General features: G+C 52.0%; 1 protein-coding gene across 1 annotated transcript in view; it reads left to right on the plus strand.

Moving 5' to 3' along the window:
* The first annotated feature begins 450 nt into the window (after nt 1-450).
* Nucleotides 451-20,057, plus strand: part of LOC142475360 (uncharacterized) — a 47,656-nt gene continuing 28,049 nt past the window's right edge. The window contains exons 1-3 of the mRNA XM_075581275.1: nt 451-781; nt 15,381-15,442; nt 17,750-17,857. Of these exons, the coding sequence (XP_075437390.1) occupies nt 15,402-15,442; nt 17,750-17,857 (149 nt within the window). The 5' untranslated portion in view covers nt 451-781; nt 15,381-15,401. The remainder of the gene's footprint in view (nt 782-15,380; nt 15,443-17,749; nt 17,858-20,057) is intronic.

Here is a 20,057-nt window from a genome sequence, read left to right on the forward strand (position 1 = left end):
CGGGGCTCAGACAGGTAGCGGCGCGGGGCTCAGACAGGAAGCGGCGCGGGGAACAGACAGGAAGCGGCGCGGGGCTCAGACAGGAAGCGGCGCGGGGCACAGAGCGGAAGCGGCGCGGGGCACAGAGCGGAAGCGGCGCGGGGCACAGAGCGGAAGCGGCGCGGGGCACAGAGCGGAAGCGGCGCGGGGCACAGAGCGGAAGCGGCGCGCGGGACAGAGCGGAAGCGGCGCGGGGCACAGAGCGGAAGCGGCGCGGGGCTCAGACAGGAAGCGGCGCGGGGCACAGAGCGGAAGCGGCGCGGGGCACAGAACGGAAGCGGCGCGGGGCTCAGACAGGTAGCGGCGCGGGGCTCAGACAGGAAGCGGCGCGGGGAACAGACAGGAAGCGGCGCGGGGCTCAGACAGGAAGCGGCGCGGGGCACAGAGCGGAAGCGGCGCGGGGCACAGAGCGGAAGCGGCGCGGGGCACAGAGCGGAAGCGGCTCGAGGCACACACCGGAAGCGGCGCGGGGCACACACCGGAAGCGGCTCGGGGCACACACCGGAAGCGGCTCGGGGCACACACCGGAAGCGGCGCGGGGAACAGACAGGAAGCGGCTCGGGTCACACACCGGAAGCGGCGCGAGGCACAGAGCGGAAGCGGCTCGGGGCACACACCGGAAGCGGCGCGGGGCACACACCGGAAGCGGCTCGGGGCACACACCGGAAGCGGCGCGGGGAACAGACAGGAAGCGGCTCGGGTCACACACCGGAAGCGGCGCGAGGCACAGAGCGTGTGGAAGGTTGGAAGTGTGAGGGGTCAGACTGTGTGTTATACAGCTATATACATACAGGGAGGGGGGAGGAGGCCGGGTCCTGCTCCCGCTGCTTCACCCGGCGGCCACCGCCGCCATTACCCACCGGGAAACCCCGCCCACATTGTGACATCACACGCGGAGTGGAGACCCCGGCAACACACTGTCACTCACACGCTGAGACCCCGCCCACACACTGTCACTCACACGCTGAGACCCCGCCCACACACTGTCACACACACGCTGAGACGCCGCCCACACACTGTCACTCACACGCTGAGACCCCGCCCACACACTGTCACTCACACGCTGAGACCCCGCCCACACACTGTCACACACACGCTGAGACGCCGCCCACACACTGTTACTCAAACGAGACCCCGCCCACACACTGACACGCATACTGACATCCGACACACAGACCCCGCCCACACACTCCCTGAGACCCCGCCCCCCCTAGTCTCGCGGCATGTCACTGAGCTGAGAAGACCCCGCCCCCACAAGGGACGCAGAACGCTGATTATTGCACAGGGAAAACACGCCCACTCAGTGACAGCTGTCACACAGAAGTGAGAGCTCCACCCCCCGCCAGTGACGCTAGCATCTCCTGGAGAAGGGAAGCTCCGCCCCTTCAGTGTCCTGGGCGAGGACAGCCCCGCCTGGGAAGTGACGTCACAGGTAGGAGGCGGGAAGTGACGTTGTGCGTCACTCAGCCTGAAAATCCCGCCTCTGTGATGTCACTGCAGAATAAAGGCGGGCTGGGTGACGTCACAGACAGGAGACGGGAAGTGACTAATTGTACTCATTCTAATCATTAATAATCCCTAATAATTATAATCATGCATTAATTAACCCTAATAATTATAATCATGCATTAATTAACCCTAATAATTATAATCATGCATTAATTATCCCTAATAATAATCATGCATTAATTAACCCTATTAATAATAGTCATGCATTAATTCTCCCTAATAATAATAATCATGCATTAATTATCCCTAATAATAATCATGCATTAATTAACCCTATTAATAATAGTCATGCATTAATTAACCCTAATAATTATCATGCATTAATTATCCCTAATAATAACCGTGCATTAATTAACCCTATTAATTATAATCATGCATTAATTAACCCTATTAATAATAATCATGCATTAATTAACCCTATTAATAATAATCATGCATTAATTCTCCCTAATAATAATAATCATGCATTAATTATCCCTAATAATAATTGTGCATTAATTAACCCTATTAATTATAATCATGCATTAATTAACCCTAATAATTATTATCATGCATTAATTAACCCTATTAATAATAATCATGCATTAATTCTCCCTAATAATAATAATCAAGCATTAATTATCCCTAATAATAATCATGCATTAATTAACCCTAATAATTATAATCATGCATTAATTAACCATATTAATAATAATCATGCATTAATTCTCCCTAATAATAATAATCATGCATTAATTATCCCTAATAATAATCATGCATTAATTAACCCTATTAATAATAATCATGCATTAATTCTCCCTAATAATAATAATCATGCATTAATTATCCCTAATAATAATTGTGCATTAATTACCCCTATTAATTATAATCATGCATTAATTAACCCTAATAATTATAATCATGCATTAATTAACCCTATTAATAATAATCATGCATTAATTCTCCCTAATAATAATAATCATGCATTAATTATCCCTAATAATAATCATGCATTAATTAACCCTAATAATTATAATCATGCATTAATTAACCATATTAATAATAATCATGCATTAATTCTCCCTAATAATAATAATCATGCATTAATTATCCCTAATAATAATCATGCATTAATTAACCCTATTAATAATAATCATGCATTAATTCTCCCTAATAATAGTAATCATCCATTAATTATCCCTAATAATAATAATCATGCATTAATTATACCTAGTAATCATGCATCATGAATTAATTCTCCCTAATAATAATAATCATGCATTAATTCTCCCTAATAATTATAATCTTGCATTAATTCTCCTAATGTTAATAATAATCATGCATTAATTATCCCTAATAATAATCATGCATTAATTATCCCTAATAATAATAATCATGCATTAATTAACCCTATTAATAATAATCATGCATTAATTAACCCTATTAATTATAATCATGCATTAATTCTCCCTAATAATAATAATCATCCATTAATTATCCCTAATAATAATAATCATGCATTCATTATCCCTAATAATAATAATCATGCATTAATTCTCCCTAATAATAATCATGCATCATGCATTAATTCTCCCTAATAATTATAATCATGCATTAATTCTCCTAATGTTAATAATAATCATGCATTAACTATCCCTAATAATAATAATAATGAATTATTTCTCCCTAATAATAATCATGAATTAATTCTCCCGAATAATAATAATGAGCATGCATTAATTCTCCCTAAAAATAATAATAATAATAATAATAATCATGCATTAATTCTCCCTAATAATAATACTAATCATGAATTAATTCTCCCTAATAATAATAATCATGCATTAATTATCCCTAATAATAATAATCATAAAAATAACAATGCATTAATTATCCCTAATAATAATCATCATGCATTAAATTTCATAATGTTAATAATAATCATGCATTCATTCTCCTAATGTTAATAATAATCATGCATTACTTCTTATGTTAATAATAATAATAATCATGCATTAATTCTCCCTAATAATAATAATAATAATAATGCATTAATTCTCCCTAAAAATAATAATAATAATACATTAGTGCTCCTAATGTTAATACAACTACTACTACTATTAATTACAGTTATAATATTCATTACAGTTATACTAATAATATTATTCATTAGTTATAAAAACAATACATTAATTCTCCTAATGTTAATACTTGTACTAATAGTCATTATAGTTATAATAATAATAATATTCATGCTTTAATTCTCCTAATGTTTTAGAATTAGTGTAACTGCAACGATTATAATTACAGTTATTCTAATAATAATAAGTACAATTATACTAATAATATCAGCGTTATACTACTAATAATAGTTACAGTTATACTAATAATATTCATTACAGTTATACTATTACTACTAATAATAATATTCATTAGTTATACTAATAATAACAATAATCATTACCATTATACTATCCCCGATAGGGACAGGCAGCCCGGGAAGGATAAGGAAGTGAATCCCTGATAGTGACAGGCAGCCCGGGAAGGATAAGGAAGTGAATCCCCGATAGGGACAGGCAGCCCGGGAAGGATAAGGAAGAGATTCCCCGATAGGGACAGGCAGCCCGGGAAGGATAAGGAAGTGAATCCTCGATAGGGACAGGCAGCCCGGGAAGGATAAGGAAGTGAATCCTCGATAGGGACAGGCAGCCCGGGAAGGATAAGGAAGTGAATCCCCGATAGGGACAGGCAGCCCGGGAAGGATAAGGAAGAGATTCCCCGATAGGGACAGGCAGCCCGGGAAGGATAAGGAAGAGATTCCCCGATAGGGACAGGCAGCCCGGGAAGGATAAGGAAGAGATTCTCCGATAGGGACAGGCAGCCCGGGAAGGATAAGGAAGTGAATCCCCGATAGGGACAGGCAGCCCGGGAAGGATAAGGAAGTGAATCCCCGATAGGGACAGGCAGCCCGGGAAGGATAAGGAAGTGAATCCCCGATAGGGACAGGCAGCCCGGGAAGGATAAGGAAGTGAATCCCCGATAGGGACAGGCAGCCCGGGAAGGATAAGGAAGAGAATCCCCGATAGTGACAGGCAGCCCGGGAAGGATAAGGAAGAGAATCCCCGATAGTGACAGGCAGCCCGGGAAGGATAAGGAAGAGAATCCCCGATAGTGACAGGCAGCCCGGGAAGGATAAGGAAGTGAATCCCCGATAGGGACAGGCAGCCCGGGAGGGATAAGGAAGTGAATCCCCGATAGGGACAGGCAGCCCGGGAGGGATAAGGAAGTGAATCCCCGATAGGGACAGGCAGCCCGGGAAGGATAAGGAAGTGAATCCCCGATAGGGACAGGCAGCCCGGGAAGGATAAGGAAGTGAATCCCCGATAGGGACAGGCAGCCCGGGAAGGATAAGGAAGTGAATCCCCGATAGGGACAGGCAGCCCGGGAAGGATAAGGAAGTGAATCCCCGATAGGGACAGGCAGCCCGGGAAGGATAAGGAAGAGATTCCCCGATAGGGACAGGCAGCCCGGGAAGGATAAGGAAGAGATTCCCCGATAGGGACAGGCAGCCCGGGAAGGATAAGGAAGTGAATCCCCGATAGGGACAGGCAGCCCGGGAAGGATAAGGAAGTGAATCCCCGATAGGGACAGGCAGCCCGGGAAGGATAAGGAAGTGAATCCCCGATAGGGACAGGCAGCCCGGGAAGGATAAGGAAGTGAATCCCCGATAGTGACAGGCAGCCCGGGAAGGATAAGGAAGTGAATCCCCGATAGTGACAGGCAGCCCGGGAAGGATAAGGAAGAGAATCCCCGATAGGGACAGGCAGCCCGGGAAGGATAAGGAAGAGAATCCCCGATAGGGACAGGCAGCCCGGGAAGGATAAGGAAGTGAATCCCCGATAGGGACAGGCAGCCCGGGAAGGATAAGGAAGTGAATCCCCGATAGGGACAGGCAGCCCGGGAAGGATAAGGAAGTGAATCCCCGATAGGGACAGGCAGCCCGGGAAGGATAAGGAAGTGAATCCCCGATAGGGACAGGCAGCCCGGGAAGGATAAGGAAGAGAATCCCCGATAGTGACAGGCAGCCCGGGAAGGATAAGGAAGAGAATCCCCGATAGGGACAGGCAGCCCGGGAAGGATAAGGAAGTGAATCCCCGATAGGGACAGGCAGCCCGGGAAGGATAAGGAAGTGAATCCCCGATAGTGACAGGCAGCCCGGGAAGGATAAGGAAGTGAATCCCCGATAGTGACAGGCAGCCCGGGAAGGATAAGGAAGTGAATCCCCGATAGGGACAGGCAGCCCGGGAAGGATAAGGAAGTGAATTCCCGATAGGGACAGGCAGCCCGGGAAGGATAAGGAAGAGATTCCCCGTTAGGGACAGGCAGCCCGGGAAGGATAAGGAAGAGATTCCCCGATAGGGACAGGCAGCCCGGGAAGGATAAGGAAGAGATTCCCCGATAGGGACAGGCAGCCCGGGAAGGATAAGAAAGAGATTCTCCGATAGGGACAGGCAGCCCGGGAAGGATAAGGAAGTGAATCCCCGATAGGGACAGGCAGCCCGGGAAGGATAAGGAAGTGAATCCCCGATAGGGACAGGCAGCCCGGGAAGGATAAGGAAGAGAATCCCCGATAGGGACAGGCAGCCCGGGAAGGATAAGGAAGAGAATCCCCGATAGGGACAGGCAGCCCGGGAAGGATAAGGAAGTGAATCCCCGATAGGGACAGGCAGCCCGGGAAGGATAAGGAAGTGAATCCCCGATAGGGACAGGCAGCCCGGGAAGGATAAGGAAGTGAATCCCCGATAGGGACAGGCAGCCCGGGAAGGATAAGGAAGTGAATCCCCGATAGGGACAGGCAGCCCGGGAAGGATAAGGAAGTGAATCCCCGATAGGGACAGGCAGCCCGGGAAGGATAAGGAAGTGAATCCCCGATAGGGACAGGCAGCCCGGGAAGGATAAGGAAGAGAATCCCCGATAGGGACAGGCAGCCCGGGAAGGATAAGGAAGTGAATCCCCGATAGGGACAGGCAGCCCGGGAAGGATAAGGAAGTGAATCCCCGATAGTGACAGGCAGCCCGGGAAGGATAAGGAAGTGAATCCCCGATAGTGACAGGCAGCCCGGGAAGGATAAGGAAGTGAATCCCCGATAGGGACAGGCAGCCCGGGAAGGATAAGGAAGTGAATTCCCGATAGGGACAGGCAGCCCGGGAAGGATAAGGAAGAGATTCCCCGATAGGGACAGGCAGCCCGGGAAGGATAAGGAAGAGATTCCCCGATAGGGACAGGCAGCCCGGGAAGGATAAGAAAGAGATTCCCCGATAGGGACAGGCAGCCCGGGAAGGATAAGAAAGAGATTCTCCGATAGGGACAGGCAGCCCGGGAAGGATAAGAAAGAGATTCTCCGATAGGGACAGGCAGCCCGGGAAGGATAAGGAAGTGAATCCCCCGATAGGGACAGGCAGCCCGGGAAGGATAAGGAAGAGAATCCCCGATAGGGACAGGCAGCCCGGGAAGGATAAGGAAGTGAATCCCCGATAGGGACAGGCAGCCCGGGAAGGATAAGGAAGTGAATCCCCGATAGGGACAGGCAGCCCGGGAAGGATAAGGAAGTGAATCCCCGATAGGGACAGGCAGCCCGGGAAGGATAAGGAAGTGAATCCCCGATAGGGACAGGCAGCCGGGAAGGATAAGGAAGTGAATCCCCGATAGTGACAGGCAGCCCGGGAAGGATAAGGAAGAGAATCCCTGATAGGGACAGGCAGCCCGGGAAGGATAAGGAAGAGAATCCCCGATAGGGACAGGCAGCCCGGGAAGGATAAGGAAGAGAATCCCCGATAGGGACAGGCAGCCCGGGAAGGATAAGGAAGAGAATCCCCGATAGGGACAGGCAGCCCGGGAAGGATAAGGAAGAGAATCCCCGATAGGGACAGGCAGCCCGGGAAGGATAAGGAAGTGAATCCCCGATAGGGACAGGCAGCCCGGGAAGGATAAGGAAGTGAATCCCCGATAGGGACAGGCAGCCCGGGAAGGATAAGGAAGTGAATCCCCGATAGGGACAGGCAGCCCGGGAAGGATAAGGAAGTGAATCCCCGATAGTGACAGGCAGCCCGGGAAGGATAAGGAAGTGAATCCCCGATAGTGACAGGCAGCCCGGGAAGGATAAGGAAGTGAATCCCCGATAGTGACAGGCAGCCCGGGAAGGATAAGGAAGAGAATCCCCGATAGTGACAGGCAGCCCGGGAAGGATAAGGAAGAGAATCCCCGATAGTGACAGGCAGCCCGGGAAGGATAAGGAAGTGAATCCCCGATAGGGACAGGCAGCCCGGGAAGGATAAGGAAGAGAATCCCCGATAGGGACAGGCAGCCCGGGAAGGATAAGGAAGAGAATCCCCGATAGGGACAGGCAGCCCGGGAAGGATAAGGAAGAGAATCCCCGATAGGGACAGGCAGCCCGGGAAGGATAAGGAAGAGAATCCCCGATAGGGACTGGCAGCCCGGGAAGGATAAGGAAGAGAATCCCCGATAGGGACTGGCAGCCCGGGAAGGATAAGGTAGAGAATCCCCGATAGGGACTGGCAGCCCGGGAAGGATAAGGTAGAGAATCCCCGATAGTGACTGGCAGCCCGGGAAGGATAAGGTAGAGAATCCCCGATAGGGACTGGCAGCCCGGGAAGGATAAGGTAGAGAATCCCCGATAGGGACTGGCAGCCCGGGAAGGATAAGGAAGTGAATCCCCGATAGGGACAGGCAGCCCGGGAAGGATAAGGAAGAGAATCGCCGATAGGGACTGGCAGCCCGGGAAGGATAAGGAAGTGAATCCCCGATAGGGACAGGCAGCCCGGGAAGGATAAGGAAGAGAATCGCCGATAGGGACAGGCAGCCCGGGAAGGATAAGGAAGAGATTTCCCGATAGGGACAGGCAGCCCGGGAAGGATAAGGAAGTGAATCCCCGATAGTGACAGGCAGCCCGGGAAGGATAAGGAAGTGAATCCCCGATAGTGACAGGCAGCCCGGGAAGGATAAGGAAGAGAATCCCCGATAGTGACAGGCAGCCCGGGAAGGATAAGGAAGTGAATCCCCGATAGGGACAGGCAGCCCGGGAAGGATAAGGAAGAGAATCCCCGATAGGGACAGGCAGCCCGGGAAGGATAAGGAAGAGAATCCCCGATAGGGACAGGCAGCCCGGGAAGGATAAGGAAGAGAATCCCCGATAGGGACAGGCAGCCCGGGAAGGATAAGGAAGTGAATCCCCGATAGGGACTGGCAGCCCGGGAAGGATAAGGAAGTGAATCCCCGATAGGGACAGGCAGCCCGGGAAGGATAAGGAAGAGAATCCCCGATAGGGACAGGCAGCCCGGGAAGGATAAGGAAGTGAATCCCCGATAGTGACAGGCAGCCCGGGAAGGATAAGGAAGTGAATCCCCGATAGTGACAGGCAGCCCGGGAAGGATAAGGAAGAGAATCCCCGATAGTGACAGGCAGCCCGGGAAGGATAAGGAAGAGATTCCCCGATAGGGACAGGCAGCCCGGGAAGGATAAGGAAGTGAATCCCCGATAGGGACAGGCAGCCCGGGAAGGATAAGGAAGTAAATCCCCGATAGGGACAGGCAGCCCGGGAAGGATAAGGAAGAGATTCCCCGATAGGGACAGGCAGCCCGGGAAGGATAAGGAAGAGATTCCCCGATAGGGACAGGCAGCCCGGGAAGGATAAGGAAGAGATTCCCCGATAGGGACAGGCAGCCCGGGAAGGATAAGGAAGAGATTCCCCGACAGGGACTGGCAGCCCGGGAAGGATAAGGAAGAGAATCCCCGACAGGGACTGGCAGCCCGGGAAGGATAAGGTAGAGAATCCCCGACAGGGACAGGCAGCCCGGGAAGGATAAGGAAGAGAATCCCCGACAGGGACAGGCAGCCCGGGAAGGATAAGGAAGTGAATCCCCGACAGGGACAGGCAGCCCGGGAAGGATAAGGAAGTGAATCCCCGATAGGGACAGGCAGCCCGGGAAGGATAAGGAAGTGAATCCCCGATAGTGACAGGCAGCCCGGGAAGGATAAGGAAGTGAATCCCCGATAGTGACAGGCAGCCCGGGAAGGATAAGGAAGTGAATCCCCGATAGGGACAGGCAGCCCGGGAAGGATAAGGAAGAGAATCCCCGATAGGGACAGGCAGCCCGGGAAGGATAAGGAAAAGAATCCCCGATAGGGACAGGCAGCCCGGGAAGGATAAGGAAGAGAATCCCCGATAGGGACAGGCAGCCCGGGAAGGATAAGGAAGAGAATCCCCGATAGGGACAGGCAGCCCGGGAAGGATAAGGAAGAGAATCCCCGATAGGGACAGGCAGCCCGGGAAGGATAAGGAAGAGAATCCCCGATAGGGACAGGCAGCCCGGGAAGGATAAGGAAGAGAATCCCCGATAGGGACAGGCAGCCCGGGAAGGATAAGGAAGAGAATCCCAGATAGGGACAGGCAGCCCGGGAAGGATAAGGAAGAGAATCCCCGATAGGGACAGGCAGCCCGGGAAGGATAAGGAAGAGAATCCCCGATAGGGACAGGCAGCCCGGGAAGGATAAGGAAGAGAATCCCCGATAGGGACAGGCAGCCCGGGAAGGATAAGGAAGTGAATCCCCGATAGGGACAGGCAGCCCGGGAAGGATAAGGAAGTGAATCCCCGATAGGGACAGGCAGCCCGGGAAGGATAAGGAAGTGAATCCCCGATAGGGACAGGCAGCCCGGGAAGGATAAGAAAGTGAATCCCCGATAGGGACAGGCAGCGCGGGAAGGATAAGGAAGTGAATCCCCGATAGTGACAGGCAGCGCGGGAAGGATAAGGAAGTGAATCCCCGATAGGGACAGGCAGCCCGGGAAGGATAAGGAAGTGAATCCCCGATAGTGACAGGCAGCCCGGGAAGGATAAGGAAGAGAATCCCCGATAGGGACAGGCAGCCCGGGAAGGATAAGGAAGAGAATCCCCGATAGGGACAGGCAACCCGGGAAGGATAAGGAAGAGAATCCCCGATAGGTACAGGCAACCCGGGAAGGATAAGGAAGAGAATCCCCGATAGTGACAGGCAGCCCGGGAAGGATAAGGAAGTGAATCCCCGATAGGGACAGGCAGCCCGGGAAGGATAAGGAAGTGAATCCCCGATAGGGACAGGCAGCCCGGGAAGGATAAGGAAGTGAATCCCCGATAGGGACAGGCAGCGCGGGAAAGATAAGGAAGTGAATCCACGATAGTGACAGGCAGCCCGGGAAGGATAAGGAAGATAATCCCCGATAGTGACAGGCAGCCCGGGAAGGATAAGGAAGAGAATCCCCGATAGAGACAGGCAGCCCGGGAAGGATAAGGAAGAGAATCCCCGATAGGGACAGGCAACCCGGGAAGGATAAGGAAGAGAATCCCCGATAGGGACAGGCAGCCCGGGAAGGATAAGGAAGAGAATCCCCGATAGGGACAGGCAGCCCGGGAAGGATAAGGAAGTGAATGCCCGATAGAGACAGGCAGCCCGGGAAGGATAAGGAAGAGAATCCCCGATAGTGACAGGCAGCCCGGGAAGGATAAGGAAGTGAATCCCCGATAGGGACAGGCAACCCGGGAAGGATAAGGAAGAGAATCCCCGATAGGGACAGGCAAACCGGGAAGGATAAGGAAGAGAATCCCCGATAGGTACAGGCAACCCGGGAAGGATAAGGAAGAGAATCCCCGATAGTGACAGGCAGCCCGGGAAGGATAAGGAAGTGAATCCCCGATAGGGACAGGCAGCCCGGGAAGGATAAGGAAGTGAATCCCCGATAGGGACAGGCAGCCCGGGAAGGATAAGGAAGTGAATCCCCGATAGGGACAGGCAGCCCGGGAAGGATAAGGAAGTGAATCCCCGATAGGGACAGGCAGCGCGGGAAAGATAAGGAAGTGAATCCACGATAGTGACAGGCAGCCCGGGAAGGATAAGGAAGATAATCCCCGATAGTAACAGGCAGCCCGGGAAGGATAAGGAAGAGAATCCCCGATAGAGACAGGCAGCCCGGGAAGGATAAGGAAGAGAATCCCCGATAGGGACAGGCAACCCGGGAAGGATAAGGAAGAGAATCCCGATAGGGACAGGCAGCCCGGGAAGGATAAGGAAGAGAATCCCCGATAGGGACAGGCAGCCCGGGAAGGATAAGGAAGTGAATCCCCGATAGAGACAGGCAGCCCGGGAAGGATAAGGAAGAGAATCCCCGATAGTGACAGGCAGCCCGGGAAGGATAAGGAAGTGAATCCCCGATAGGGACAGGCAACCCGGGAAGGATAAGGAAGAGAATCCCCGATAGTGACAGGCAGCCCAGGAAGGATAAGGAAGTGAATCCCCGATAGGGACAGGCAGCCCGGGAAGGATAAGGAAAAGATATATGGGGTAATAGGGGGAGTTATAGGGAGGGGTTATATGGGGTAATAGGATGAGTTATAGGGAGCAGTTATATGGGGTAATAGGAAGAGTTATAGGGACCAGTTATATGGGGTAATAGGAGGAGTTATAGGGAGCGGTTATATGGGGTAATAGGATGAGTTATAGGGAGGGGGTATATGGGGTAATAGGAGGAGTTTAGGGAGGGGGTATATGGGGTAATAGGAGGAGTTATAGGGAGGGGTTATTTGGGGTAATAGGAGGAGTTATAGGGAGCGGTTTTATGGGTAATAGGAGGAGTTATAGGGAGGGGTTATATGGGGTAATAGGAGGAGTTATAGAGAGCGGTTATATGGGGTAATAGGAGGAGTTATAGGGAGGGGTTATTTGGGGTAATAGGAGGAGTTATAGGGAGGGTTATATGGGGTAATAGGAGGAGTTATAGGGACAGGTTATATGGGTAATAGGAGGAGTTATAGGGAGGGGTTATATGGGGTAATAGGAGGAGTTATAGGGAGGGTTTATATGGGGTAATAGGAGGAGTTATAGGGAGCGGTTATATGGGTAATAGGAGGAGTTATAGGGAGGGGTTATATGGGGTAATAGGAGGAGTTATAGGGAGGGGTTATATGAGGTAATAGGAGGAGTTATAGGGAGGGGGTATATGGGGTAATAGGAGGAGTTATAGGGAGGGGTTATATGGGGTAATAGGAGGAGTTATAGGGAGGGGTTATATGGGGTAATAGGAGGAGTTATAGGGAGGGGTTATATGGGGTAATAGGAGGAGTTATAGGGAGGGGTTATATGGGGTAATAGGAGGAGTTATAGGGAGGGGGTATATGGGGTAATAGGAGGAGTTATAGGGAGGGGTTATATGGGGTAATAGGAGGAGTTATAGGGAGGGGGTATATGGGGTAATAGGAGGAGTTATAGGGAGGGGTTATATGGGGTAATAGGAGGAGTTATAGGGAGGGGTTATTTGGGGTAATAGGAGGAGTTATAGGGAGGGTTATATGGGGTAATAGGAGGAGTTATAGGGACAGGTTATATGGGTAATAGGAGGAGTTATAGGGAGGGGTTATATGGGGTAATAGGAGGAGTTATAGGGAGGGGTTATATGGGGTAATAGGAGGAGTTATAGGGAGCGGTTATATGGGTAATAGGAGGAGTTATAGGGAGGGGTTATATGGGGTAATAGGAGGAGTTATAGAGAGCGGTTATATGGGGTAATAGGAGGAGTTTAGGGAGGGGGTATATGGGGTAATAGGAGGAGTTATAGGGAGGGGTTATTTGGGGTAATAGGAGGAGTTATAGGGAGCGGTTATATGGGTAATAGGAGGAGTTATAGGGAGGGGTTATATGGGGTAATAGGAGGAGTTATAGAGAGCGGTTATATGGGGTAATAGGAGGAGTTATAGGGAGGGGTATATGGGGTAATAGGAGGAGTTATAGGGAGGGGGTATATGGGGTAATAGGAGGAGTTATAGGGAGGGGTTATTTGGGGTAATAGGAGGAGTTATAGGGAGGGTTATATGGGGTAATAGGAGGAGTTATAGGGACAGGTTATATGGGTAATAGGAGGAGTTATAGGGAGGGGTTATATGGGGTAATAGGAGGAGTTATAGGGAGGGGTTATATGGGGTAATAGGAGGAGTTATAGGGAGCGGTTATATGGGTAATAGGAGGAGTTATAGGGAGGGGTTATATGGGGTAATAGGATGAGTTATAGGGAGGGGGTATATGGGGTAATAGGAGGAGTTTAGGGAGGGGGTATATGGGGTAATAGGAGGAGTTATAGGGAGGGGTTATTTGGGGTAATAGGAGGAGTTATAGGGAGCGGTTATATGGGTAATAGGAGGAGTTATAGGGAGGGGTTATATGGGGTAATAGGAGGAGTTATAGAGAGCGGTTATATGGGGTAATAGGAGGAGTTATAGGGAGGGGTATATGGGGTAATAGGAGGAGTTATAGGGAGGGGGTATATGGGGTAATAGGAGGAGTTATAGGGAGGGGTTATTTGGGGTAATAGGAGGAGTTATAGGGACGGTTATATGGGGTAATAGGAGGAGTTATAGGGACAGGTTATATGGGTAATAGGAGGAGTTATAGGGAGGGGTTATATGGGGTAATAGGAGGAGTTATAGGGAGGGGTTATATGGGGTAATAGGAGGAGTTATAGGGAGCGGTTATATGGGTAATAGGAGGAGTTATAGGGAGGGGTTATATGGGGTAATAGGAGGAGTTATAGGGAGGGGTTATATGGGTAATAGGAGGAGTTATAGGGAGGGGGTATATGGGGTAATAGGAGGAGTTATAGGGAGGGGTTATATGGGGTAATAGGAGGAGTTATAGGGAGGGGTTATATGGGGTAATAGGAGGAGTTATAGGGAGGGGTTATATGGGGTAATAGGAGGAGTTATAGGGAGGGGTTATATGGGGTAATAGGAGGAGTTATAGGGAGGGGGTATATGGGGTAATAGGAGGAGTTATAGGGAGGGGTTATATGGGGTAATAGGAGGAGTTATAGGGAGGGGGTATATGGGGTAATAGGAGGAGTTATAGGGAGGGGTTATATGGGGTAATAGGAGGAGTTATAGGGAGGGGTTATTTGGGGTAATAGGAGGAGTTATAGGGAGGGTTATATGGGGTAATAGGAGGAGTTATAGGGACAGGTTATATGGGTAATAGGAGGAGTTATAGGGAGGGGTTATATGGGGTAATAGGAGGAGTTATAGGGAGGGGTTATATGGGGTAATAGGAGGAGTTATAGGGAGCGGTTATATGGGTAATAGGAGGAGTTATAGGGAGGGGTTATATGGGGTAATAGGAGGAGTTATAGGGAGGGGTTATATGGGGTAATAGGAGGAGTTATAGGGAGGGGGTATATGGGGTAATAGGAGGAGTTATAGGGAGGGGTTATATGGGGTAATAGGAGGAGTTATAGGGAGGGGTTATATGGGGTAATAGGAGGAGTTATAGGGAGGGGTTATATGGGGTAATAGGAGGAGTTATAGGGAGGGGTTATATGGGGTAATAGGAGGAGTTATAGGGAGGGGGTATATGGGGTAATCGGAGGAGTTATAGGGAGGGGTTATATGGGGTAATAGGAGGAGTTATAGGGAGGGGGTATATGGGGTAATAGGAGGAGTTATAGGGAGGGGTTATATGGGGTAATAGGAGGAGTTATACGGAGGGGTTATATGGGGTAATAGGAGGAGTTATAGGGAGGGGGTATATGGGGTAATAGGAGGAGTTATAGGGAGGGGTTATATGGGGTAATAGGAGGAGTTATAGGGAGGGGGTATATGGGGTAATAGGAGGAGTTATAGGGAGGGGTTATATGGGGTAATAGGAGGAGTTATAGGGAGGGGTTATATGGGGTAATAGGAGGAGTTATAGGGAGGGGGTATATGGGGTAATAGGAGGAGTTATAGGGAGGGGTTATATGAAGTTGTGTTACTTTTCGTTAGGACCGGGAGGTTTTGGCAGAGATGGAAGGAGAGAGCAGCGAGGGGGAAATTCCTTTTGCTAAGTAAGTTGAAACTTTGATCCAACTACATCAAAAACAAAATAATTAACAAAATGATGAAAAAAGTCATATCCGCACATGGGAATATAAAGGTCAATGTCAGCACGTCACATTCTTCATTAATACATAAATGTGACATCATCAGGACTGCAACCCCAAATCACCAGATATTAACATGAACTCTATGAGCTTGTCCCTCCCCCCGCAGGGTGACACAGTGACACAGACAGAAGGGAGCTATGAGTCTGTCCCTCCCCCCGCAGGGTGACACAGTGACACAGACAGAAGGGAGCTATGAGTCTGTCCCTCCCCCCGCAGGGTGACACAGTGACACAGACAGAAGGGAGCTATGAGCCTGCCCCTCCCCCCGCAGGGTGACACAGTGACACAGACAGAAGGGAGCTATAAGTCTGTCCCTCCCCCCGCAGGGTGACACAGACAGAAGGGAGCTATGAGTCTGTCCCTCCCCCCGCAGGGTGACACAGTGACACAGACAGAAGGGAGCTATGAGTCTGTCCCTCCCCCCGCAGGGTGACATAGTGACACAGACAGAAGGGAGCTATGAGTCTGTCCCTCCCCCCGCAGGGTGACACAGTGACACAGACAGAAGGGAGCTATGAGCCTGCCCCTCCCCCCGCAGGGTGACACAGTGACACAGACAGAAGGGAGCTATAAGTCTGTCCCTCCCCCCGCAGGGTGACACAGACAGAAGGGAGCTATGAGTCTGTCCCTCTCCCCGCAGGGTGACACAGTGACACAGACAGAAGGGAGCTATGAGACTGTCCCTCCCCCGCAGGGTGACACAGTGACACAGACAGAAGGGAGCTATGAGACTGTCCCTCCCCCCGCAGGGTGACAGTGACACAGACAGAAGGGAGCTATGAGTCTGTCCCTCCCCCCGCAGGGTGACACAGTGACACAGACAGAAGGGAGCTATGAGGCTGTCCCTCCCCCCGCAGGGTGACACAGTGACACAGACAGAAGGGAGCTATGAGCCTGTCCCTCCCCCCGCAGGGTGACACAGTGACACAGACAGAAGGGAGCTATGAGACTGTCCCTCCCCCCGCAGGGTGACACAGTGACACAGACAGAAGGGAGCTATGAGTCTGTCCCTCCCCCCGCAGGGTGACACGGTGACACAGACAGAAGGGAGCTATGAGCCTGTCCCTACCGCCGCAGGGTGACACAGTGACACAGACAGAAGGGAGCTATGAGCCTGTCCCCTCCCCCCGCAGGGTGACACAGTGACACAGACAGAAGGGAGCTATGAGACTGTCCCCCCCCCCCGCAGGGTGACACAGTGACACAGACAGAAGGGAGCTATGAGTCTGTCCCTCCCCCCGCAGGGTGACACAGTGACACAGGCAGAAGGGAGCTATGAGTCTGTCCCTCCCCCCGCAGGGTGACACAGTGACACAGACAGAAGGGAGCTATGAGCCTGTCCCTCCCCCCGCAGAGTGACACAGACAGAAGGGAGCTATGAGACTGTCCCTCCCCCCGCAGGGTGACACAGTGACACAGACAGAAGGGAGCTATGAGCCTGTCCCTCCCCCCGCAGGGTGACACAGTGACACAGACAGAAGGGAGCTATGTGTCTGTCCCTCCCCCCGCAGGGTGACACAGTGACACAGACAGAAGGGAGCTATGAGCCTGTCCCTCCCCCCTCAGAGTGACACAGACAGAAGGGAGCTATGAGTCTGTCCCTCCCCCCGCAGGGTGACACAGTGACACAGGCAGAAGGGAGCTATGAGTCTGTCCCTCCCCCCGCAGGGTGACACAGTGACACAGACAGAAGGGAGCTATGAGCCTGTCCCTCCCCCCGCAGAGTGACACAGACAGAAGGGAGCTATGAGACTGTCCCTCCCCCCGCAGGGTGACACAGTGACACAGACAGAAGGGAGCTATGAGCCTGTCCCTCCCCCCGCAGGGTGACACAGTGACACAGACAGAAGGGAGCTATGTGTCTGTCCCTCCCCCCGCAGGGTGACACAGTGACACAGACAGAAGGGAGCTATGAGCCTGTCCCTCCCCCCGCAGGGTGACACAGTGACACAGACAGAAGGGAGCTATGTGTCTGTCCCTCCCCCCGCAGGGTGACACAGTGACACAGACAGAAGGGAGCTATGAGCCTGTCCCTCCCCCCGCAGAGTGACACAGACAGAAGGGAGCTATGAGCCTGTCCCTCCCCCCGCAGGGTGACACAGTGACACAGACAGAAGGGAGCTATGAGCCTGTCCCTCCCCCCGCAGGGTGACACAGTGACACAGACAGAAGGGAGTTATGAGTATGTCCCTTGTCACACTTCTCCAGACGATCTAGGACAGTACACAGGTATCAGTCGGAACCAGTTCTTTCTGACTCAACTCATGAAGAGCGATACGGGCAGCAATTCTGGGAACGGCTGAGTAGACGGCAAAGGTCATTGTCCCCTCTGCTATTTATCAGTGTCCCCTCTCCTTCTCTCCGTCACTGTCCCCTCTCCTCCTTCTCTCCGTCACTGTCCCCTCTCCTCCCTCTCTCCGTCACTGTCCCTTCTCCTCTCTCTCCACGGTCCCTTCTCCTCCCTCTCCACTGTCCCCTCTCCTCCCTGTCACTGTTCCCCCTTCTCTGTCACTGCCCTCTCCTCCTTCTCTTCGTAACTGTCCCTCTCTCCATCACTGCCCTCTCCGCCATCTCTCCGTCACTGACCCTTCTCCTCCCTGTCACTTTTACCCCTTCTCTCTGTGACCGTCCTCCTTCTCTCTGTGACCGTCCTCCTCTCTGTCATTGTCTGCTCTCCTCATTCTCTCTGTCACTGTCCCCTCTCCTCCTTCTCCCTGTCCCCTCTCCTCACTGTCACTGTCCCCTCTCCTCCTCCTCTCTGTCACTACCCCCTCTCCTTCTCTCTGTCACTGTCCCCTCTCCTCCTTCTCTCTGTCATTGTCTGCTCTCCTCATTCTCTCTGTCACTGTCCCCTCTCCTCCTTCTCTCTGTCATTGTCTGCTCTCCTCATTCTCTCTGTCACTGTCCCCTCTCCTCACTGTCACTGTCCCCTCTCCTCCTCCTCTCTGTCACTGCCCCCTCTCCTCCTTCTCCCTGTCCCCTCTCCTCCTTCTCTCTGTCACTGTCCCCTCTCCTCCTTCTCTCTGTCGCTGTCCCCCTCTCCTACTTCTCACTGTCGCTGTCCCCTCTCCTCCTCCTCTCTGTCACTGTCCCCTCTCCTCCTCCTCTCTGTCACTGTCCCCTCTCCTCCTTCTCTCTGTCACTGTCCCCTCTCCTCCTCTCTGCCACTGTCCCCTCTCCTCCTTCTCTCTGTCACTGTCCCCTCTCCTCCTCCTCTCTGTCACTGTCCCCTCTCCTCCTTCTCTCTGTCACTGTCCCCTCTCCTCCTCTCTGTCACTGTCCCCTCTCCTCCTTCTCTCTGTCACTGTCCCCTCACCTCCTTCTCTCTGTCACTGTCCCCTCTCCTCCTTCTCTCTGTCACTGTCCCCTCTCCTCCTTCTCTCTGTCCCCTCTCCTCCTTCTCTCTGTCACTGTCCCCTCTCCTCCTTCCCCCTGTCACTGTCCCCTCTCCTCCTTCTCTCTGTCACCGTCCCCTCTCCTCCTTCCCCCTGTCACTGTCCCCTCTCCTCCTCTCTGTCCCCTCCCCTCCTTCTCTGTCACTGTCCCCTCTCCTCCTTCTCTCTGTCACTGTCCCCTCGCCTCCTTCCCCCTTGTCACTGTCCCCTCTCCTCCTTCCCCCTTGTCACTGTCCCCTCTCCTCCTTCCCCATGTCACTGTCCCTCTCCTCCTTCTCTCTCTCCTCCTCTCTGTCCACTGTCCTCCTCCTCCTCCTTCTCTCTGTCCCCTCCCCTCCTCCTCTCTGTCACTGTCCCCTCTCCTCCTTCTCTCTGTCACTGTCCCCTCCTCTCTGTCGCTGTCCCCTCCCCTCCCTCTCTCTGTTACTGTCCCCTCTCCTCCTTCCCCCTGTCACTGTCCCCTCTCCTCCTTCTCTCTGTCACTATCCCCTCTCCTCCTTCTCTCTGTCACTGTCCCCTCTCCTCCTCTCTGTCACTGTCCCCTCTCCTCCTTCCCCCTGTCACTGTCCCCTCTCCTCCTCTCTGTCACTGTCCCCTCTCCTCCTCCTCTCCGTCACTGTCCCCTCCCCTCCGTCCCCCTGTCACTGTCCCCTCCTTCCCCCTGTCACTGTCCCCTCTCCTCCTCTCTGTCACTGTCCCCTCTCCTCCTTCCCCCTGTCACTGTCCCCTCTCCTCCTTCTCTCTGTCACTGTCCCCTCCCCTCCTTCTCTCTGTCGCTGTCCCCTCTCCTCCTTCTCTCTGTCGCTTTCCCCTCCCCTCCTTCTCTCTGTCACTGTCCCCTCTCCTCCTCTCTGTCACTGTGCCCTCTCCTCCTTCCCCATGTCACTGTCCCCTCTCCTCCTTCTCTCTGTCACTGTCCCCTCCCCTCCTTCTCTCTGTCACTGTCACTGTCCCCTCTCCTCCTTCCCCGTTGTCACTGTCCCCTCTCCTCCTTCCCCCTTGTCACTGTCCCCTCTCCTCCTTCCCCCTGTCACTGTCCCCTCTCCTCCTTCTCTCTGTCACTGTCCCCTCTCCTCCTTCTCTCTGTCACTGTCCCCTCTCCTCCTTCTCTCTGTCACTGT

Source organism: Ascaphus truei, unplaced genomic scaffold (assembly GCF_040206685.1).
Source record: "Ascaphus truei isolate aAscTru1 unplaced genomic scaffold, aAscTru1.hap1 HAP1_SCAFFOLD_1187, whole genome shotgun sequence".
Lineage (NCBI taxonomy): Eukaryota > Metazoa > Chordata > Amphibia > Anura > Ascaphidae > Ascaphus > Ascaphus truei.